Below are 24,765 nucleotides of genomic sequence, written 5' to 3' on the forward strand. Positions count from 1 at the left end.
AGATACATAATGTGCTTGTAATTAATAGGTTCATCGCAGATGGATCGGATTTATAAAAAAACATTATGGCCGGCGAGAAGCATAAGTATGTAAAAGATTTAGATCATCCAACACGTGAGTTTTGCTTTTCGACCGACTTTAATTAAAAATGGGGGGTGGGGGGGGTGGATACGTATTGCGAATCGCTTTGCTTCCGTTATAAGGTGAGGCGTCTTTTGAATTCATACGCGAATCACGAGAAAGGGGAGGGGTAGTGTTGTTAAACGGCTCTCAAAAAAAATAATATCACGCTAGCCTCAAGATCGCGTTAATAGATGTCCAAACCATTCTGCCGCAAATGACGCAAAATCTCCCCGGGTTTTGCGTGATATTTTTTTTTGACTAAAGTATTGGGCTACCCGTTTTGTGAAAATCGAGCCGTTTACCAACACCGGAAATGGGAGATTAGTAATCATGTTTTTGCTAAATCGATTCATTACTTTAAGTATATATATTGGTGTCAATGTGTTATTTTTACATACCGGAAATATGTTCTTCTATCATGTTTGGAATATACCTATCTTATGAATTGTCATTTATAATTTATAATAAAAAAAATATATGGGAAAAAATTTAAATATAAATTACATTAAGCTTAAAAGTTCGTGGAAAAATTGTCCGAAATTCGTAGGGTAGGTAATTTTCGGTAAAATCAGAATCTTAAATATTTTTTAAAAAAACGCGCTCAATAAATGATATAAATTTTAAAAAAATACCACATTGCCGGAAAAAGCACATTGACGCTAAACATACTATATATTCTTCGATATCATTTATATATACGAATGTTTTCGCTTTAAGAGTTATATAAAATAAAATATTGATTTTCTAAGCCTTAATTTAATTTCCTAATTAGTTATTATGTAGTTTAACTTTCTTTTTTTTATCGTGATTTGTTTGTTAAATGGTTTTTTAAAAAAAAAAAATGTTAACTTTTTATCTATATTTTAAATGCCGCAAATTGAGATTGTAATATTATGTCAATGTGTGTTTTTTTCCGTTAATGTGTTATTACTTGTTGTGTTAGAAACATTGACCTATAGCCTGATCGTTAAAGGCATCATTAAGGGCAAAATAAAAGAAACTGGTAGGAGATTCTCAAAAAATAGTATGAGCCCAAAACTGATATAGCTAAGACAACTCATTAATTTCGGGGATACATTTATTGACCCTTTACTAAAATATAATAATTTAGTACAGAGTAGAGGTCTAGCCCACCCGTCTACGCGCATGGTCGGGTTTTTTAAAATATTCTCAATATTGGGCGATGGACGGGCGTGGGCGGATGAATTTTTGATATTTTACAAGCAAAATGAGCAGAACTGACTTCAATTTATTTAAAATAATAGTTTTATTTCGTAATTAAAAATACATTTGAATAAATAAATAAAGAGCCAAATCAGCCTTTAAAATATATTTTAAACATTAAGCGGGGGCTGTTAAACAAAATTTAGGGGCGGGTAAATTTTTTTAAAAAAAATTATAAGTTAGCCGGGTGAGCGGGTTAAATAATTTTCAAAACAACCAGTTGGCGGGCTTTTTGGCTAAAAATCTCATTGCAGACCTCTAGTACAGAGCGATGATATGATCCATTCATTTTATTTAACGGTTCCTCAAGGAACCAAAAGTTAAAAGCTCGGATTATTTCTTTCCGGTTTCTTCTCTCCAGGTCTATTTTTTTTCCTTTAAGAACTGGACGTACCCTTTAGAGTTTTACGGTTGAGCCGACGTCCCAAATTTTATTATTTTTGGGGGCCATTAAACAAAATTTCATGTTTTTTTTAAAGAATATTAATAATTGAAAATTTATAGATAAATTTATAATAAACTATAGTTATTTTACAAAATACATCATAAATTGGGCATGAGGGATAGCCTCTTGGTTGACTACGAGTAGGAGTGACCATCACCATTTAATAAATATATTTAATATTTATCCTTAAAATAATAGGAATTCTTATATACTTATAATATAGTCATTTATAAAAATTATACGTTTATCCGGAAAGCTCCATTTATTAATCCGTCAATCTAATGAAAGCTAATCACATGTTATCAGAGATCTGCTGAGGTACCATTTGGACGGCCCGGCCCGGATTTTTTTTAAAAATTTTTTCGCCCGACCCGGCTCGAGTTTTATATTTTCAGGTCCGGCCCGGTTTCTGATTTATATAGAGAGTTACCATTTTTTCTTGAAAATAACATTCTCACGAGTGAGAAATCGTTGTGGCCTTGTAAGTGTATGTAGCTCCTATTGCAATTTTAGATAGAATAGGATCAAGCAAGTTTTTATAGTCTCTACACCCACGTTTTATCCCTCGTATTTTGAAATATGTATAAAGCGAATCCCTGTTTCGAAATCAATACTATATCTAAAAACAGGTTAAACATCCGTGTCAATGAAAAAAAAATTTAATAATACGAAGCCTAGGCCGTGCCAGGAATTTCTCAGGAAGGGGATGGTGATGGTTAAGATGGGAAAGTCATGTTGCAACTTATTCCTCTCCACATCTTATTAGCCTTCGATCGGGCTACCCTTATTTTTTTAAAAAAAATAATATTTGTTTTACAAAAAGTTAGCTCTAAGGATGTGTCATGGTGACTTAAGAGCTTTTGAATAGTATTTGTTAAACGGGTTGATTTTTTTTAAAAATGGCTAAATTCAATATTTTCGCCAAGAAAAAAATACTTAAGCTTCGAGATTGGTATTAATAGATGAAACCATTCTGCTATCTACGAGAAAGATCTCCAGACGCAAGTAATATTTTTGGCTGAAATATTGGGTGAGCCGTTTTTCACAAGGTAGGCAGGGAAGACCAGGGCTGGTTAAATCAATTTCTTAAGTTTAACAACACTACTTTTGGACGAGGACACCTAGGTTTGTTTTAAGCGTTTGAGTGACATTTTTATTTTTCAAATTTTTTTTTATCATATTATTTAGCCGGTTAAACAGCTGACGTTTAGTAATAAATCTAACCATGACCTAACAATTTTTTTTATAAGTAATTATTTAAAAAATATATATATCGTAGATAACCTGGGCCATCTAACACGGTGGGAGGTTTACGAATAAATCGCGGGAAATTTCGGGTGGTGGAGGGGGAGGGAGGGGGTCTAGCCTTTTAGTCAAAATATAGAGTCAGTCACTATCCGTTATTATAATTGAATAATTTTGTGATAAGGGTTGGGTATTGTTAAAGATAACTGTCAGTCATCATCTATCATATTCTATCCAGAGCTTCAAGCTGCTCTGGGCTCAAGATGAAAAAAATTTTTTGAACCAGGCCTAAAGTAAGTTGGGTGTCTAGAAATGTCAATCAAAATTTTTTTTTTTAAAAAAACGATTTGTTAAAATGTCAGTCAAATAAATTCGAAAACTTAATAAAAAAATATTTCCGATATCTATAACTTTGACTTATTTTTTTTTCTATTTCAAAATTCAAATTTATCTTACAATTTACTTTAAAATTTATATTATGTCAATTTTCAAAAATCTAACAATCTACTCCTACAACATTCTTGGCCTACTTTCAAAAACAACTATACTTAGGAAACTCCTTGATCAATATGATATTAACATTATTTTAACACAAGAATCACTTATTACTAATAATATAAAAAAAAAAAAAAGAGAAAACAAAACAAAACAAAAAAATAAATAAATTACAAATTACAAAAACTAATTCTTCTTCCTCTTTACTCCTTAATCACCCCCCCCCCTCTCCTTTTTTCTAATACATATTCCTATCTTATCTTTTATAATAAATAAACATTATTTACAATGTGGATCCTGGCTTATCCACGAGTGGTACCCGTCATCCCACTCAAATTAAACGGGACCCTGACAGTAGGGTAAATTACTGTCAACTTTGTGGATCCTGGCTTATCCACGAGTGGTACCTGTCATCCCACTCAAATTAAACAGGACCCAGACAGTAGGGTAAATTTTCTGCCAAACAGTGAATGCAAATTCACTGCACTGGAGACGCCCTCTATGGGGTGGTGGAGTGCCCACTTAATTGTGGGATGTCTCCTCAGTGTATAATATGATATGATATGATAACTTTGACTTGCGATATTTTAAACATTTTGATTTTATAAATATTTTTTATAAAACTATTTCTCTATTTTTTTCCTTTTTTTTTCCTTTAAAACAAATCTATTTTTAAAAACAAAATCCAAAATTTACAACAAAAATCGATATCTTCTCATATTTCATCTTATGAAGATCTTTATTCTAAATTTTTTATTTAAAATTTTTTTTATATTAATTTTAAGACAAATGATATTCATATTAAAAGTATGATTTAAAACAAGTAGTAAATTAATTCTACGTTTATTTTTACATTTTAAAATAAAATACAAAATTAATTAAAAATTGGAATAATTACTATTATTTATAAAAAAAAATTCAAAATTAAATAAAAATTAAATATTAGGCCCTATCTTGGTTCGCCATATTTTTTTTTTAAAATCTTATTTCCGTTTCGACCAGCCTATTCAGATTTTTAAGTAGAACACGCATCCTAATTCTGTTTATTTTTAAAGTGTATGACGTAGTGCTGTTTAAGCCGATTCTTAAAAAATGGCTAACTCGATAATTTATCCAGAAAAATAATACTTAAGCCCGAAGATTTTGGTCATAACAAAGGTTTGGACATCTGTTAGCGAAATCTAGAGGGTTATGCAACGACATAATAATACCTAGACTAACGATGAAGTCATAATAATGCATTTTAAGGCGTCGTTGATTGCAAATCAGCTGGACCCGCCATTTTAGTAATCCATATAGTTATTATTCACATCTCATGCAATTGATAACTTACTTCCTTATTATCTCGATGATCAGGTAATTCTTTAATAAAGTTTACGTCAGACATAGGAATAAATTGGCCTCTCGTTTAAAATTTTTAATATATGGGTAATCAAAATATGGTCCCCAGCTGTTTTCATTGATGTACACTTTTAATGAATGCGTCTTCAGTCTAGGTATTATTACATGTCATTGGTAAGGATATAGCCTTAGATTTTTAGCACTAAAATGGGGAAGGGGGAGGTGGTTACTAAAAACTGTAGTTATAATTTATTGATTTTATTCAGTTTAAAAATACCTAGCTCCCGTTCCCGCTTTCACTCCTACCTTCTCACTCAAAAGTAGCTAACTCCCGCTCCCGCCCCGCTCCCGCTCCCGCTCCCGCCCCGCTCCCGCTCCCGCTCCCGCTACTACATTTTTAAAAGGAGCTAGCTCCTGCTCCAAGTAATGGAGTGCCACTCCATAGCCGCTCCTTTGATTTTCAATTTTTTTAGAAGGTATACGAAACAAAATCATATTTTTTTTTATCAAAAAGCTTTATTTATATTAAATGATCTATCAAAATATTTATAACCTTTTATTAGCTTTTAAAAGTAATAAATTTTTTAAATTAGAATCTAACAAACATCCACGCCTCTCCCCTAAGACCTGTTTTGCAATGCTAAATAGGCACTAAACAGGAGCACTAAGGGGAAGCGGGGTATTGTATTTTATAAAGATATTTTTTAATTCAGGGAATTTATCAAAAATAGTAATTTTGGTATCATTATTTAAAAAATATTTGTTTAATATATTATCTTCCTGATGATCAATTTCATGGAATCCAAAAAAATCTTCCAAATAAATTTGTATTTAAAAGAAAGATTTTTTACTTTTAGATGCTTTTTTAGATTGAAGCTGCTCACTTTTGAAAATTAAATAGTTTTATTTAAACACACAAGACATTGTGCCCTTAAATTTTTTGATCATTTGGATCAACATCTTTTAAAAGTTTAAAATATTTTTTGTATGATGGAAATGAAAATTCGATTTCTTCATCTATGATCTCTAAATCCATAATATCTAAAACTATTTTTTATTATATATCTATAAAATGAATATATTAATATAACTTACAAGATTTTCTAAAAAAATTTTCAATATAAAAAGAAAAACTTGATGTTTAATATTTAATGATTAGATGAAAAACCAATATAAAACTCGGCTAAACATTTTATGGATAAATTTAAATTAAATAAAATTTCATTTTTATTTTTAATTAATAAATATTATTAATATTTAAAAAATAATTTAATTTTATACATTAAATTTAAAGGAAAGGTGGAGCGGCGCTCCTCCACTCCAGCCCTAAAAGGAGCTAGCTCCCGCTACCCTTTAAAAAGGAGTGTTTTTGAAAAAATGTAGCGAAAAGACTTTTTTTCTTCTTATAAATTTTTGTTGTCGAAAGATCAGATGTTTTCCAGAATGGTATTTTTTATCAATTTAATAGTAAACTAAATTTTTGCATATTTTGTTATAAAAAATTTATATGTTTAATCTATTATTATTATAAATGTTAAAAAAAATTAAAAGTACTTCAAGGGTTCAAGGCTATATTGTCTGGAATTCACGGGGTTAAGGAATACCTCTTATACATTTGGAATTCGTTTTCGGAAAAATCATGTATTCCCTAGGTTACCCTAACCCCTCATTTCTTAGTTACCGCGAATTCGCTGCGAAATTATAATAAAATATGCCATTAATTTTATATTCTCGATCACAAATTGGCGCTAACTGTGAATGAGGAGTCGTAATATAGAAATTTAAAAAAAATATATATTTATTACTTTTTTTTTATAATTTTTTAGTTATGTGTCTAGAGAGTCACAATTCAAACTAAGCACAGGAGAATCGATATTATTATTTATTTTTTTTCATCGCACGGATCAGCTTATATATTATAAAAGCTCCCTATTTCTTTAGGGTTTCGTCACGCAGATCTCGTATAAAATAGGGGCAATAAATTAAACATAGAAGAAGAGAGAAGAACAATAGTGCAATAATATATTTCATCCGTATTTACATCTGTGATTTCCATCTTTTTTTAAAAAAAATTCTTCCGCGCGATAATTTCGCCATTTTATACTAAAAATTTTTTTTTAAAATACGACATCGCCATTGTTGATTATAAACGACCTGAAAATTCAAATATTAAAGGCTAAAATTGATCGATTTAAACGTTCAAACATCATTTTTTTTAACGCTCATGCTACCTACCGACTATATGCTATCTTAAAATCAAATGCAAAATATCCTTATTAACACCATAATCGGAAAGGATAAATAAATATTGAGTACACTTAATACAAAAGGCAAACAACACACCTAATTTTCTTTAAAATTATTGTTAATTAAACAAAATGATTAAATGATCACATCTAATCACAAATACGAAAAAACTCCTTCCAATGAGCAGCTGCCCGATTTTGCTGTGGATGATCCCAACATAACCCGGCATCCTTTACTCCCCGAGGATAACGGATCGGGCGCCGTCTATTACGAGGGGACCGAGACTCTTCCCGATTTTACCTTCAACCCTCCCCCGCCCCTTCCTCCTTCGTTGACGGGCACCGGAAATATGGATCGATTTACCCCTTTGATCGATAACAAAGACTACACCCTGGGCTTCAAAGACGGTTCTGGGTACGGTTATCATCCCTACACGGACCGGGATCAATATCCGTTCGATAAAGACTACAAGGCACCCGATTTGAATAACATGGACTACTACAATAATATCAACTATGACAATGACTTTACCAACGGTGCTAAGTTCAACGCCACCACATCGCCACATCACAGTAACTTGACCAACTTCACGTCACTGAATTACGACCAACAGAAAAACCCTTACTCTGACCCTCCCCAGAAGCCCAAAACGGCTCAACAACCAATCAAAATGCCTCCTTCTCTCGCGAACGCCTCTAACATCAACCGACGGGCCGATAAAATTTATTCGTTGGAAGATCGTAACTATTATAACAAGGCGGGACTCTTGGGACTATTGGCTCATCCCATTTATCTCTTCAAGAACTTTTGGAACCGGAGGTCTAAGTTGGAACGAGCGTTTCTGAGTTTGCTCCTTTCCTCCCTTTTCGTGATTATGGTCCTAAGTTTCGTCATCAAAGCCGGAAATCAAAGGTACGGGAAATTATTGAACCGACTCGATCTAATCACAGGTACAAATACAGATTATAACTATTAAAATTTTTATAGAAATTTACTATATTTGCGCTTTTTATAAAAGTTGGTATTTAATATAAATCACCAGAGAGCGTTCAAAATCGTTTTTAATACAGCGGGAAAAACTTTTTTTTAAAAAAATATCAGCTGATTAAAAGTGACCTTCCAAATTCTTCTTAAGTGCTTAGAAGATTAAGAAGTTGCAAGAATAAAAGCTAGCTATGATTAGTTGCGTAATTGGTTAAAAACTTTGCCTACCTAATTAGACTTAGCCTGAAAGAAAGTAAGACAGAAAGAAAAAATTGGCTAAAACTAATTAGTCACGAATTATGCATCGGCTAAGGAGTCCGCGGCTAATTTTCTGTCAGCATTACGTAAGATACGCCTAACCTTAATTATTATACTTAAAATTATTAGTGCATTCATATTTCTTACATAACGCTGACGAACTATTATCCAAGCTCCGATGCCTAATTTCTGATCAATTAGTTTTAGCCAGCTGAGCCATTTTGGCATCGGCTAAAATTAGCCCATTACGCAACACTAGCTACGGACTGCTTCGAATTTAACATAAGGAATAAATCGTGCGATGGTTTTTGACGTTTTTTTTTTAAAATTTTTGATGTGTACTCGTGCGTAGAGACCCGATAATTAGATATTTTACGAAGAAAAAGAAACCGGTATCAAAATTGTGTCATTTACTTTTATGATCATATCTTTTATTGCCCTCTCAAGATGCCCCGCAATTTTAAACAAAATAGTGAAACGATGAACGTTAATCAAAACGTTAGAGTCGATGGAAAGCAAAGACAACTAGGATAGCGGACAATGGCGCAGGTGAACAGGCCTGCGCCTTAGGGGGACCAATTGTATTGTCCGCATTAGTGTTGTTAAACGGCTAAATCATTATTGTATCCGGAAATATGGTTTAAATCTCGCGATTTCGCTAATAGATGTCCACAAACAGTTGTGCCATCTACGAGCAAGATCTTCAGCATGGCGTAATATTATTCTGGATAAAATATTGAGTTTGTTGGTTTTTAAATATCGGCTCAAATCGAACCGTTTAACAACACTAATTCACAGCATCATTGTTTTAAAGCTACTGGCGATTAGTATTTTGTGTTAACAACATTTTTATATTTACAATAATCTTTCTCTATCTCGAAACAACCTCGTGTAACTTTTTCTTCATATAGGTTAATGCTTTTTCTTTTTTAATACGTGTTGTGTTCCATCCGTATTCCTTTTAAAAATAAAATGAGGTTTATTGTTTCTTAAATATATTTTTTATTTCTTTTTCAAAACTTTCTTCTTTTTTTTTATCGATCGCAAAAGCAAAATATATATTTGGAAAGGAGTTTTTTTTTTTAAAATTTGATTCCCATTTATAATATTCTTCCCTTTTTCTCGAATTCCTTATTTATTTATTTTTTGGAACTCCGAAATTGGTTCATCAGGTTCAAATTTCGGATAAATCACGTGAACGAAGAAATTAAATGGATTTATTACCAAAAAAAAATAATGGGAACATTTTACTCCACCAGGCAGCACATCATTTTCAATAGATAGATAGATAGATAGATAGATAATGATAATATATATTTTGTTTAAAAATATTTCTTTGTTAATACAGTGGAAAGAAGAAATATAAATCTAGCTAAGTTATTAAACGGCTTGATATTTTAAAAACAGCTAGGCCCCAATTTTTTAGCCATAACTCATCACGGGAGCTTAGAGATCTTACATATAGAAGGTAGGAAGGTTTGGATATTTATTAATGAAATCTTGAGGATTACATATATTTTTTTGGGTTAAAATATTGGATCAGCCGTTTTTAAAAATCAAGCCGGTAAGAACTTCGATATTTTAACCCCCGGAATTATTTAAAACTCACCAACCCATTAATGATATAAGGGGAGCAAATTGCACCTCCCCACCCTCTCCCGGCTAGTTCATGTTGAAACCACGTGAATGCGGAAGGGATTTTGGGATTCAAAAATATGAATGATGCAAACTTTAAGTCAAATATAATTTAATTTGAACAAACATTGAATTGAAATGAGCTTTCTTTCATCTTTTAACAGTCCATCTTTGCAGCTAACGCATTTTTCCAATTCCTGTATCTCTTTTATCCAAATTCATCACTTGGGATACACAAGTATTGAGATGCCTTTTTATCTTATTTTTTATGGAGAAATCCAAGAAAATTTAATATGCATTATTAATTTATTTTAATAATTAATGAATTAAATATTAATTCATCGAATATAATAAGCCAGGCATTTGATGGTACAAATATCATGTCTGGCCGAAATGCAGGAGAGTACACACCCTGCTTCAAAAAAAAATTAATAAAAAAAGTGCCTTATATACATTGCTACAACCACAAGTAGCATCTTGTGGTTCAAAATTGATATGAATGAAGATAATCATCCAGATCATGATCCTCACTACATTCCGCAGGAAGAGGTTTTGAAAATACCAATATTAGGTGATGGTGATGCATTATTAATTTTTGATACAAATATTGAAGAGAATCAATCATCTCAATCTCTCATTGTCAAGATGAGTATGGCAGTGAAAAGATTTAATTTACCGATGATTTTGTTATTTTAAAATCAGCTATAGAAATGTTCTGCAAAAAAGGCCATGAATGACCCGTTAGCTGAAAATTTTAAGATTTTACTGGGTAGGTTTGAGAGGACATAATTAATTTACCAGCTTTGTTGGACATCTTTAATAAGAATTATCTTGAGCATTCATAAAACGCACATGTTGATACGATATCGATTTTAATTTTTTTTGTAAATGACCCCAATTGCAAAAATTTCGAAATATTTTGAATATGTAATACATATATTTTATTGTTAAATTATGTTATATCTATTACATGATAATATTGGTCAATACTTCATATCGGTATTTCTTTTTCTCTAAAACCTATTTATGAAAATAAGATCATCGATATTTAGCATACAAAATTTATATATCATATCGAAATGTGTTTGTTTTATTACAGCGAATGGTACTACTCATTTGCCTCAAGATAAGAAAACGCCTTCCGCAGAAATTAAACCTGATTCAAACGGGAAGTTATTGGAAGGTTTACCAAAAAAGCTAAATTAATTTATCCGCAGTTTTTTTTTACATAACAAAAAATGATTTAATAATTTCTTTTTTTTCTTTCTTTCTTTCTTTCTTTCTTTCTTTCTTTCTTTCTTTCTTTCTTTCTTTCTTTCTTTCTTTCTTTCTTTCTTTCTTTCTTTCTTTCTTTCTTTCTTTCTTTCTTTCTTTCTTTCTTTCTTTCTTTCTTTCTTTCTTTCTTTATTTATTTCTTTCTTTCTTTCTTTCTATCTTTTTTTCTTTCTATCTTTCCTTTCTTTCTCTTTCCTTCCTTCTTTATTTGATATTTAACAAAATATTAATCAAAAGTGCCACTTACTCGAGAGATGCGAAATTAATCGTTAGCGAAATCACAGCTGATTCATCACGCATTAATACCCTTTGAAATATGCGTCTATTTCTTTATTTCGCTCCGTATTTATGAATCATACATTATTGCCTTGCTTCTGTAAATTACGCAGCGATTAATTTTCATCGATGATTATATCGCGCTTACTCCAAATGCAGCATTAATTATGTATTACAAAGAAAGGGGCTTACAGACTTCAAGTTAGGCAGGTCCACCATAATAAAAAATCCCAAATTATAAGATTTTTGTATTCTTTCCGCCTACAGTGGGTGCGGTTGATCCTAAAATCTTGGCCTGAACAATTGGAGCCATATAATCTTCCATAATTTGTATCTTTTAGTTTATTCAATGGCATAATACTTAGCAAGACTGATTCATTTAGAATGCAACTTGAAGCCCCGTTGAATACAGATCAGCTAGAGACACGCCATTTTGGTTTCTCATATATAAAAGTTTTTATAATGATAATTTATTTTTTAAAAATATGAAAACCAAAATGGCCTGTCATCCAGTTGATTTGTATTTATACAAACTAAAATAAATGCGTCAGCAGTCCAGGTAGTATTGTATGGTTTCACTAAATAATACTTATTCCTTTTTTTTCAAAAATATAATATTTCGCTCAAAGATTGTATCAGCCCCGACTGCATCACCATATCCGCCAGATTACTCAATTCCATGAATCTTTCCGTTGATCCCTGCCACGATTTTTATAATTACGCCTGCGGTGGGTGGGTCCAGGACAACAACATACCCGACGGACAATCCACGTGGAACAATTTTCAAGCTTTATTCCAAAAGAACCAGTACATCCTCCGCAAAATATTAGGTACATTTTTTATAAAAAGACCCCAAATTTGAAGGAGGTGATAATTAGTGTTTTGAGCTGATTTTTAAAAAATGGCTAATTTTATATTTTAGCCAGAAAAATATTGGCTAAGTCTAGAGATCTTTGCTAATAGATGTCCAAACATTTGTGGCCATCTATGTGCAAAATCATCAGACTTGCAATTGAGATAGCCCCCTTTTAAACGCCTAAAATTCTATCCGTTTAACAACACTAGTCATAATTATTTTAATATAAAAGGCCTTTGTTTTGTTTTCTTTAATCGAACAGGTATAAAGGGGCATTGTTTATGATTCCTAAATCCAGGTTAAGGGGGGGGGGCGAGGCGGTGTTCATTCAAACATTTTGCGGAAGTAGTAGCCTGTGAGGAAGGAACTGTTTTTTAAAGTTTTTTTGTAAAATTTTAGTATTTACTTTATCAGGTGAATGCTAAATCAGCAAGTTTGTTTTAAGTCTTTGATATTTCAGAAGTTTATCAATACTGAACTGATGGTTGTTTTTGAGCTTCTTCTTAATTTCCAACGCCTTAAGCGGGAATTCTCTTTGAACTTTAAAAGAGCGTTCGCGTTTTACCTTAAATTTTTTTTAATTAAAAAAAATACGTGACGATTTGTTTTTCAAAAATTATATTATCGTCTGCCTTTCTACTTCTTTTAAATCTCTAAAATATTCCATTTTAAGATTGTAAGCAAGTTATTTTTTTCTTCTCACATTTTATATAATATTACAAAATGAAGAATAAAAATTCTCATTTTTTTTTCAAAATGGTTGCTAACGCCAAACGGTAATTTTACCAATTGGCGTGACGCCATTTTAAATTTATGCGCGCTATTAGATATATATAAGAAATACGCCCTTTCATTTTTATAAATCCATAGATGAAGGTTTTTTTTTAAAAAAAATCATTATTCTCCATTTTGAAAAAAAAATAACTTGAAAACGTTTTTAAGACCTTGATCAAATTAACGATCCTTTGTTTGTTTGAGATAAATACATAAATAAAATATGTAAAGAAAAATATATGGCGGAAGTAAATCGAAATCGATATATAATTTTTTAACTGCATTATCTTCGATCAAAATCAAAATATTTAGAGAACACTTAGTAATCATATCTATTATGATTACATTATAAAATCCCCGTTATAAAAAGTATTTATTTTAATTCCTTTAATAAAATATATAAATTTTATGCGCGAAATATTCCCGAATGTTTGCACCATAATCACGCGATTGTTCCTAAATTTTTTTAAAGTCGCTTGTTATCGCAAGTTAGAAGATCGGAAATCCTTTAGGATAAAAAAAAATTATTTTGTTTAAGTTTTAACTATCGATTTAAAAATATGAGCGAGGAGATGATGACTCATGATGATTTTTTGGCGGGTAAGGTATATGATACCCCGTTTTAAGTAACCCCTTTCTGTTTTAATTACATTACCATTCCCTTTTGTATAAAGAGTAGCCTCGTGGTAATCAATTTAAAATGTTAAAAGAAAGAAAGAAAGAAAGATGTCGCACAAATATTCCACAGGGGAACATTGGATTATTTATCACTTCATTTTTTTTTTCAATTAGCATTTTAATTAAAATTTTTAGAATAATTTTTATTTGAAAAAAATTTTTTTTTTAGTTTGATACTATAAATTAAATAACTTGTTTAATTAATTTCAACGTGATGTGAATGTAAGAAAAATATTTTTATTTCCTGAACGAAAATAATTTTTTTACAACACAATGGAATCTCTAAGGAAGGATAAATCATCTTATTGTTAGAAAAAGTAAAATCGAAATGATTCAAAAAAAAATTTTTTTTAAGCTGGAAATGGCAACTTAAAACTGCGGAGTTTCGAGTGTATCGACATATAAATTTAATGCGATGATTTTTTTTTCTAAGTTTTTGAGATGAAAAACGTTTCCATCTTATTGCGTATATAGTTTTGACTAATTGAACGGCTAAATTTTCATTTTTAGCCTGCACAAAAATGGCTGAACCTAATTTTTCTCCGGCAAAAACGGCTAAATCTCGTTTTTAGCCAGCAAAAAATATAGGATTAAATTTAATTTTTTGGCAGCATAAATGGGCCAAACCTAGTTTAGGTGATTAAAACCGGCCTTACCCAAGTTTTAACCTGCAAAAAACGGTTAAACCTATTTTTCAGTCAAAAGCGATCCCCTCAGATTCGGTTTATCGTATTTTATTTCATCACGCGTGTGCCTCACGTTTTGCGAAGATTTCCTTCAAGGCGTTAGTGACCGTGGAACGAGATTCCCATTGGTGACTAAAATATAAAATATTTGACTATATCCTCCCCCTCCTTTCTAAAATTTCAGTGACGCAATCGCATCGTCTCTTCCCCTTCCCGTATTTAGAAGACCTTTATTTATTTATTACGCTTCATACAAAAATAAGAGAGGAAAGAGACAACGTACGAATCCGAATCGGAAGTTAAGGCCAAAATATATTATGAATCGTGTCTGGACGAGAACGATACCATCGAAATGTTGGGAGCTCAGCCCATATTAGATCTGTTATCCCGATACGGGGGCTGGAATTTTTCGGCTCTTAACGAACCCTCAATAACACCTTTTTCTTTCAACCTGAGCAGTCCCGATAAACTCAAACTTAAAAAACAAGAAGGTATATATATATATATATATATATAATCATAACAAAATGATCAATCATTTTTTTTTTGTTTTTTTGATATATTTTGTTAATTCTATCTGTTTGGGAAATATATTAATAATTTATAAGATCTTGTTTATCAATTAATATGGCGTGTCTGGGGCTATGATCATCAATAATATTGATTTCAATTTTTAAATTTGCTTAAGTTAGGGCATATGTAAGCCAATTTCACGGGAATTTTTGAATGACTAGGACGAGACGCCAAATTAATTTATAGCTCAGTGTTAGATATTACTCAGAATCTCGTGCAACTAGAAAGACGTTTATCATAAAAATATTGCATACAAAGTGTGGAGGTTTTAGCAGGGATTCGGGAGTGAATCGACCCGTTATAACGGAATGATTTACTAATGTTCTGAACCGTAACCAAATTTTTATATGCATTTGCTAAAAGGGGTGAACCGAGCCTATATATTTTGTCTGAACCGGTTTAAACCCGTTTTGTTATCTTATCTTATATATTATAAAATTGTAATTTTTTGATAAATAACACTATTTATTTTAATTTTTAATTATTATTTTTTTCATTTAATGTATACTGCTGTAGAACTTATCAAGTTTAGGCTATTGTTAATTCTGGAAACTCCCCAAATTTGGCCAATTTTGAATCCCAATCAAATTCTTATAAACTATTATTAGAAAGTAAAATAAAGTATCTCGATAATGGGAAACTGTTTAAGTTGGAACAGAGATTTGGTTCAAACTGTGCCCAAATTAAGCAGGTTTTACTGTCGTTAGGCGTTTAATTTCACAACTCTGCATCGGACCTATTTTTTCAGGTTCAATTCTTTTCCAGACTTTTTTTTCCCCCAATGATTTGAATTCAATCCGAAAATTCTATTTAGAAATAAATAACTGATTTATTTTTCACTGGACTGTTGAAAATGTCCGATACAGTCAAACCTGTCTAATTTGGGTACCATTGTGACCAAAATTTTTGTTCAACTTAGACAGTTGCCAAGTCTATCAAGACTTTTATCTAACTTATACAGTTATTAATTTATCAAAACTTTTTTTAAACTTTCTATTTGATTGTTAAAACTATGGTCAAATTAGGGTGTTCCCCGAGTTTTTCCAGAGCCCAAATTATTTTTTACTGACAAACCTTAAAATATTCATTGGATGTGTCCTAAATATCAATAATATAATTAATAAACTTTCGTAACTTTAACTAAAAAGGAGAAATAATGCTATTTTTAAATGTAAAAATAAATTAGTGACCAAATCATTTTTTTTTAATTATGAAAGTTCATTCATTTTTTAAAGTTAGAGAAATTATAAAAATTTAATATATTTTACCTTAAAGTTGGTAAAGTTGTGAAATTTTTACGAAATAGAAGTAAGTAATAATTAGCTTATAATTTCAAATTCTAATAAGAAATGGGCAGTTATGTTAATCAAAATAGGAAGTATAAGAATAATTTGGTACGAATTATATATTTAAGAATTTACAAAACGTTTAATGGAAGATTTTGCATATGTTTGGATAAAGTTACCAAAGTTTTGAAATTTTGACAATTTTATAAACATATTTAGGACATAACCTATAGTGCGTATTATTTATTTCCTCATTCTCAATTAAACATTAATTTCTCGCTTTTTGTGTGTCTTTTTTATATTATTATTTTTAAGACAAAATTTGGTATACATAATTACAAGAATTTCTTAACCCGAAAAAACTTTTTTAATTTATCTAAAGCCACCATATATGAACCTTTTAAAATTTAAGGCAGGTGACCGTAACTTAACCTTTACCTTTTTTATTTTTTTTTCGCGAGCCGTTATAACGGTTTGGGTCCCTTAGTGGTATAAAATATAGATGGAAATTAGTGATCTTTTTTGAAAATAATTTTGGATCAGGCCTAAATAGATCACTAATGGAAATAATTCCTTTTAAGTCAGAGATCTTGCCAGACTGGTTTGGGCAATTATTAAGGATCCATGCAAATTTTATCCTTTTTTTTATTTTAAATACCATATTGGTTTTATTATTATCAGGCCTAAAAAGCCGGATGCGTTATGAAAATTTTCCATCACCTGACTTTTTTTTTTAGAAAAAAGTGTTGCAGTACATTCGTAGACTTAAATTTACACAAATACATTAAATATTTAACCTTAAAATCATTATAAACATGGACATTAAAATAAAGGTTGTTCTTTTGCAAATGGCCATTATTATTTTTTAATCGTTGAAGCAGTCTATATTAATATAAGTTTATGAGTACATTACAGCAATATTATATCTTGTTTATTACACATTATTTCTTAAATTAGACAGCAAACTTTTGAGGAAATTGCTTCCAAAGGATTGGGATTTTCAGGACCGGATGGAAAGAATTTCGATGGAACTCGATATCAGCCTACTCTTCTCGGTATACGTTTCAGACGATGATAAAAATTCATCCAACAACGCTTTGTATTTAGATATGGGTAGCGATCATAATTATTTATACAGTAAAAAAAAAGACACTCCAAATGTGACCTCCAGAAAGTTACCACAGTAGATTCCCAATAAATTATTAAAATTGTTTCTAGTCATTAATCAAAGACCCCCCTTAAAAGTGGTAACTTTAAGTAGTTGATATAATTCCAAACTTACCCTAAAAAAATACTGACAATTAGTTCATTATATATATAAATTATATAATATATATATATATATACCAACCCATTTCATTGGTATGCGATCACCCATGATTTTTTATATTAGTTTTCATAATTGAGAAATAATTATTAATCTTTTAAAAAATTTGAAAGTCTTGTACACAATTTATGTAACTCAATAATTCTACGAGCACTGATATCTACTTTTAAATACTGACCGTCTATTCTAACATTCCCATCTCTTCAGGTCTGTGTGTCCATGGAATTTCTCAAATTCCATGAAAGAGAGGCCAATTCATGGTTTTGGGAATGCCTTCAACCAAACCTTCGGCATTCATGAGAAAAGGGAGCATTTGGAAATAGCAAAATATTCCGAAATTTCGGATGACCACCTATTGATCCTTTATTATTTCCACCAACTGTTGCAACTTTTGGGAAACTCGCCATATCGTTTTTTAAGAAACTAAGGGCTCCCACATGCACAAACTCACGGATGAAGCCCATGAAAGCTTCTTCATTACACCAGCTTCATGAGTAACCTCATGCCAAACGATGAAAATTTTTGATACATTTGATTTTGATTATTTATCTTATTTTCAATAAAACAAATTTTTTATTTTGTATTATATCATTTCTACTGTATTTTAATATAATTATATTGATTTATAGATAGCCTATATGTTTCCTTTAAAGTAAATTTTTTTTATATTCAATTCCTTTATATATTAATTTATATTTATTGTGCAATTACGATCAAAGAAAAATATTCACTTATGCATAAATATCCTCCCACTTCGCCAAGATCTCCAACATGTTCTCCCATCTTAATTTATCTATCCAATTTAAAAAAATTTTTTAACTATCGTCTGCTTTTTTACAATTTTTTTTAGTTTTTTTTTTCAAATGGGTAGAGTAGAAGATTCCAGAGATTATTATCATCTCATATAAGAGGAGAAATTCTGGGAGGAGGATATATAATCAATTAGCCATAAACCGATCTAACATTAGAGATTTACTACCAAAATGTAAAAAATACTATGGTTTGTGAGCCTATTCAAATTCTAAGAAATTATTCCCCAAAAATCAGCTTGTCACTTCTTCAAAAATAGGATTTGATGAGATTACTCTGGGAAATAAGTTTTATATCAACTTATCAATGAAGGCTACCTTCATTAGGACATTCCTTCCATAAGATTGTTTGTATCATACTATTTCATTCTGTCTAAGAAGAAACCATCTTCAACAAAATTACAAATGAAGGAAAAAAATTTTTAATTGGACTGAGTAATGGAAGAACACAATATGTAGCGACGAATTAAAATTTGAGTTTTGGGTCTGTAAGAAATACGGTTTTAAGAACCTAGACAGAAAGATTTCACCCTGATTGCTTAAAGAACATATAAGCTTTCAGAAAGTATTGCTATTGGCAATCTAAACGAATATATTTTCTTTATAAATAAAATGCTCCAAATATCAAGATATCCTCAACGGACTTACACATTCCATCAATTTAGTTATTAGAATATGAAACATTACATCTTCCAGAAAGATTAAGATCCTTGTCATATCGCGAAATCTATAAAATCGTTGCAAGGAGCATAATATCAATCTTTTCATTCACCCGAATACAATTGAAAACATTTTGAGATTTACTCAAACGAGAGCTTAGAAATCATATCGTCGCATTCAGATTAAGGATTTTCTTTGAATAATAAATCTGAGTTTATGGCGACAGAAGTCTCAGAATGTGTGCCAGAATCTTATTAATTCAATGCCACAACGAAAGGTACTGTTAGATAAATGTATAACACTTTTTTTAATATAGCAATAGTAGGACGGAAATTTTGAATAAAGTTTACATATCTTAAATCATATATATCATTAATAATTTTAAATATAATAAGTTTATATTTAAATGTTGTTAGTAAATATACAGTAATTTTATAACGATAAAATTTTGATGGAAAAAATATTTAAATAAGCTGTAGGTTAGTAAATGTGTGTTATCGGGCACTGCTCGTATCAGGCAATATGCGTAATATCTTTAAATTGATAACTGTAGGTATATATTACACATATTGGGAATTAGCGCGTTTTTTGAATTTAAAGGTAGAATTTCGTTTAAAAATACATTCCAGTATGTCTCAAAATAACAATCTTATAAATTTGAGATAATTGGTCAATGATTATCAAGACCTAACTCAGGTAAGGGTTTTGTTTTGTTAACCATTTTATTTTCGGATAACTCCAGTTATACCATAAATCTTTGAAAAATATGTATTAGATTTTTATAATAAAGTTTAAATTATATCTGTTGTAAATATTTTTATTTATTAATCATAATTAATATTATTATTTTTTTGTGTGAGTCATGAAATATTTTTTTTGGAGTTTTGTTTTTAATATTTTTTTTATAAAGTTTAGCGAACTCATCGTGACCATTATTATAAATATTTTTAATATTTATTATAAAAAAATAATAATAATCAGATATAAAAACCTGAAAAAGGTTAAAAAATTGTCATTATTATTATAATATATATTTTTTTAAAAAAATTTCCTTTGAAACAAGAAAATAAAGACGTTATATTGTAAAATCATTTGTTTTGAAAAGGTAAAAAAAAAATAAAGACTTTGTATTTTAAAATAATAAGAACTACCAAGTTGAAAGTTTCTAGCCATTAGAACTTCCAATTTCAAAGTTCTAATGGCTAGAAACTTTCAACTTAATTTCAAAGTTCTAATGGCTAGAAACTTTCAACTTGGTAGTTCTTATTATTTTAAAATACAAAGTCTTTATTTTTTTTTTACCTTTTCAAAACAAATGATTTTACAATATAACGTCTTTATTTTCTTGTTTCAAAGGAAATTTTTTTAAAAAAATATATATTATAATAATAATGACAATTTTTTAACCTTTTTCAGGTTTTTATATCTGATTATTGTTTTTTTTTTATAATAAATATTAAAAATATTTATAATAATGGTCACGATGAGTTCGCGAAACTTTAAAAAAAAATATTAAAAACAAAACTCCAAAAAAAATATTTCATGACTCACACAAAAAAAAAATAATATTAATTATGATTAATAAATAAAAATATTTACAACACGCCCCCATTAAATAAAAACCTTTGAACACAAAAAAAAAGTTGTTTTACAAAGACGAAAAAGGGGGGGGGGGTCGTAAATAAAAAATAAAAAGTAATCATCTATTATTCTACACATGTTCACATAAATAAAAAAATACTATGATGTTAAATATTTTAAAAGTTTTATTCCATATATTAATATCGAATTTTAATTATTCTCGAAATTCTATTAAGGAAAATGATAAAAAAAAAATTGTTTTATTATAAAAAAAAATTGTAATATTTATTCGGGTCCCATCACATCCTCCAACAACTCTTGAATCTCAGAAGGTGACAAATCGACCATAGGCCACTCCTCAGTGTAATAGGCCCTGGGACTCGCCTCCGCCGTTTCTTCTCGTAACGGCTCTATAATCGCCACCGGTCGCCCCGTCGCAGTTATGGATTGATCCTGTTGTGGTATTACCCCTATCGTTAAAGGCGGCAAAATGGTCCTAACTGACCGGGCGTCGCTCCTTCCCGGGCTTCGGCTTCTGGGGCGCGTCGTTTCCCTATTATCATTCGAGTTTTGCCTACGATTTGGCCCACGGGGGCACCGCATCTGCAAATGATTAGGCGAACCACATAAGAAACAAGAGCGTCTCCTCCTTGGGCGCGTGCTGAGGTGCCGGGGCTCCGGTAACTCGGAGTGATCTCGATTATTCGTTATTATCCCGGATACTCCCCTTTGGACCGGGGGAGATCTAGCTACTCTGTTCCGGCGTATTGGAGGCGATCGGTCTACTATGTTTCGGCAAATCGAAGGCGAGATTGGGCGCCCATCCTCAATATCATATCCTCGGAAAATACTTATTCTAATGGTTAAATTCTCCCAATAGATACAACGATGTCTACCCGACATTCTTTTTTTCAAGAAAAAAAAGTATAATAAAAAACTTTCATGATTCTCGAGTTAAAGTACATAGAAAATAATATTACCAATAGTGATAATTAACTCCAGATAGTAATACCTCCGCAATTCCGGGATTAAATCACACTTAGTTAGAGTGCCAATAAATAATGCACCAAAAAGTTAAAAATGTTGGGTATGTTAACCAAAGTAATAAATTAAAGTAAAGGATAATTTTGGGAGATGTCGGAGTCATAAATCAAAAGTTGGAAATAAAATTTATATATAGTTGGAGAATGGAATAGAAAGGAGTAACAATTGGGCTAGGAAACAAATAAAAAATGGTTCCAAGTTGGACTGAAACACGAAAAAGATTTCTACAATGACAGTTGGAAGCGAGACGCAAAACAAGGAAGGTTCCAATAATTGGGCTTTAAAAGGGGAATATAAATGCAAAATTATAATTTTTCTTTTTGTATAATTGTTAATTTTGTTAAAGAAAATTTTTCCTGTATTTATTCATTTTGGCCCAAAAGAAAAGTGAGTAAAAAACTGTTATTAATTTTTTTTATTATACTTTTTTTTCTTGAAAAAAATAATGTCTGGTAGACATTGTTGTATCTATTGGGAGAATTTAACCATTAGAATAAGTATTTTCCGAGGATATGATATTGAGGATGGGCGCCCAATCTCGCCTTCGATTTGCCGAAACATAGTAGACCGATCGCCTCCAATACGCCGGAACAGAGTAGCTAGATCTCCCCCGGTCCAAAGGGGAGTATCCGGGATAATAACGAATAATCGAGATCACTCCGAGTTACCGGAGCCCCGGCACCTCAGCACGCGCCCAAGGAGGAGACGCTCTTGTTTCTTATGTGGTTCGCCTAATCATTTGCAGATGCGGTGCCCCCGTGGGCCAAATCGTAGGCAAAACTCGAATGATAATAGGGAAACGACGCGCCCCAGAAGCCGAAGCCCGGGAAGGAGCGACGCCCGGCCAGTTAGGACCATTTTGCCGCCTTTAACGATAGGGGTAATACCACAACAGGATCAATCCATAACTGCGACGGGGCGACCGGTGGCGATTATAGAGCCGTTACGAGAAGAAACGGCGGAGGCGAGTCCCAGGGCCTATTACGCTGAGGAGTGGCCTATGGTCGATTTGTCACCTTCTGAGATTCAAGAGTTGTTGGAGGATGTGATGGGACCCGAATAAATATTACAATTTTTTTTTATAATAAAACAATTTTTTTTTTATCATTTTCCTTAATAGAATTTCGAGAATAATTAAAATTCGATATTAATATATGGAATAAAACTTTTAAAATATTTAACATCATAGTATTTTTTTATTTATGTGAACATGTGTAGAATAAATAGATGATTACTTTTTATTTTTATTTACGACCCCCCCCCCCCCTTTTTCGTCTTTGTAAAACAACTTTTTTTTGTGTTCAAAGGTTTGTAAATATTTTTATTTATTAATCATAATTAATATTATTTTTTTTTGTGTGAGTCATGAAATATTTTTTTTGGAGTTTTGTTTTTAATATTTTTTTGTTAAAGTTTCGCGAACTCATCGTGACCATTATTATAAATATTTTTAATATTTATTATAAAAAAATAATAATAATCAGATATAAAAACCTGAAAAAGGTTAAAAAATTGTCATTATTATTATAATATATATTTTTTTAAAAAAATTTCCTTTGAAACAAGAAAATAAAGACGTTATATTGTAAAATCATTTGTTTTGAAAAGGTAAAAAAAATAAAAATAAAGACTTTGTATTTTAAAATAATAAGAAATACCAAGTTGAAAGTTTCTAGCCATTAGAACTTTGAAATTAAGTTGAAAGTTTCTAGCCATTAGAACTTTGAAAATATCCAAACCCTTATTTTGTTAGGATTAGGAAGGACTCGAAGACCCCTTCTTTTTTGATCACATTGAGTGTAGATCCATCTTAAATCATTTGTCAAACAAATGTATTATGGCGTTAGTTCTATATTTATGATCATAGGTAAAACTTGGTCACGTGATGTTCCGCAAAATTCGGTTAGCGGTTTAAATTAATATATATATAAGAAATAAAGAAAGAAAGGCTAATATATACATATATAATTTTTTAGGAAGAATCAGCCTTCCTAAACGCGATTATTACCTTAACATGTCCTTGCCGGAAAACAAGGAAATTCTGACGGCCTACTTCAAGTACATGATAGGCGTGGGCCTTTTGTTGGGCGATAAATTGGAACAACAACAAAATCGGCAGCTCAGATCGTTGCTTCAAAGCAGGCTCATGTCCGGCCCCTTCCGAAAAAAAGGGGAGAATAACCTCAAGATCAACCCGCCTCTAATTCGCGCCCACCATTTGAGCTCATCCGATAAGTTCGCTCAGGAGGATATGGGTAAGTTTAAGGAATTCTTTTCGCGGTTGGTGTTATTGAGGGGGGGGGGAGATCTTTTTTTAAAGTTTAAGCCTATTACCTGGAATTATGTCAGGAACTATAAATTATTTTATCTTTAAATCCCCCAGGAAAAACGTTTTTAATATTTGTTTTTTTATTGATGAAAATCATTTTGCTCATTTTTTAAAATAATTTTTTTTTCGGATATATTATCTACATTTTCATTAATTTCTCAATTAATTTATATATATATTAAAAAAATACTACCTCTTATAAAATATTTGCCAAACACTTCAAAGAGAAATAAGAAAGAAAGAAAGAAAGAAGAGAAAGAAATGAATGAAATTATAATGTATACTATTATAAATATTAGACGTAAGCATTCTTTATTTAAAAATAATTTTTTCCCTCGTCACCCTTTAAAAGCCGTGTCGAAATTCTCGGAGAGCTTGGTCATGATGAACCTGGAAAGGGAGATTTTCGAGGAATTAGAAAACGGCGACGATTCCCTCCCGCCTAACGCCGATCGCAAGCAGCTTAACAATGCCCCTCACGATTCTAGCAATAATACGATATTTGCTCGGTCGGCGTACGCTGACTACTACAGACTCATCACTAGAAGCATGGCGAACGTTCTCACCTTCGAAACTACCATAGCTAACGTAAATAACCTAACCACGTGCAAAAA

General features: G+C 31.0%; 1 protein-coding gene across 2 annotated transcripts in view; it reads left to right on the forward strand.

Annotated features, from left to right (window-relative positions):
• The first annotated feature begins 7,119 nt into the window (after positions 1-7,119).
• Positions 7,120-24,765, forward strand: part of LOC135927280 (endothelin-converting enzyme homolog) — a 34,699-nt gene continuing 17,053 nt past the window's right edge. Inside the window, exons 1-7 of one of the 2 annotated variants that reach the window (XM_065463235.1) lie at positions 7,120-8,070; positions 11,097-11,180; positions 12,178-12,378; positions 14,806-15,033; positions 17,359-17,514; positions 23,799-24,077; positions 24,504-24,739. In XM_065463235.1, the coding sequence (XP_065319307.1) occupies positions 7,260-8,070; positions 11,097-11,180; positions 12,178-12,378; positions 14,806-15,033; positions 17,359-17,514; positions 23,799-24,077; positions 24,504-24,739 (1,995 nt within the window). In that variant the 5' untranslated portion in view covers positions 7,120-7,259. The remainder of the gene's footprint in view (positions 8,071-11,096; positions 11,181-12,177; positions 12,379-14,805; positions 15,034-17,358; positions 17,515-23,798; positions 24,078-24,503; positions 24,740-24,765) is intronic. The other variant, XM_065463236.1, reaches the window with a different exon arrangement.

Source organism: Gordionus sp. m RMFG-2023, chromosome 3, assembly GCF_954871325.1.
Source record: "Gordionus sp. m RMFG-2023 chromosome 3, tfGorSpeb1-WG-v2, whole genome shotgun sequence".
Taxonomy (NCBI): domain Eukaryota; kingdom Metazoa; phylum Nematomorpha; class Gordioida; order Chordodea; family Parachordodidae; genus Gordionus; species Gordionus sp. m RMFG-2023.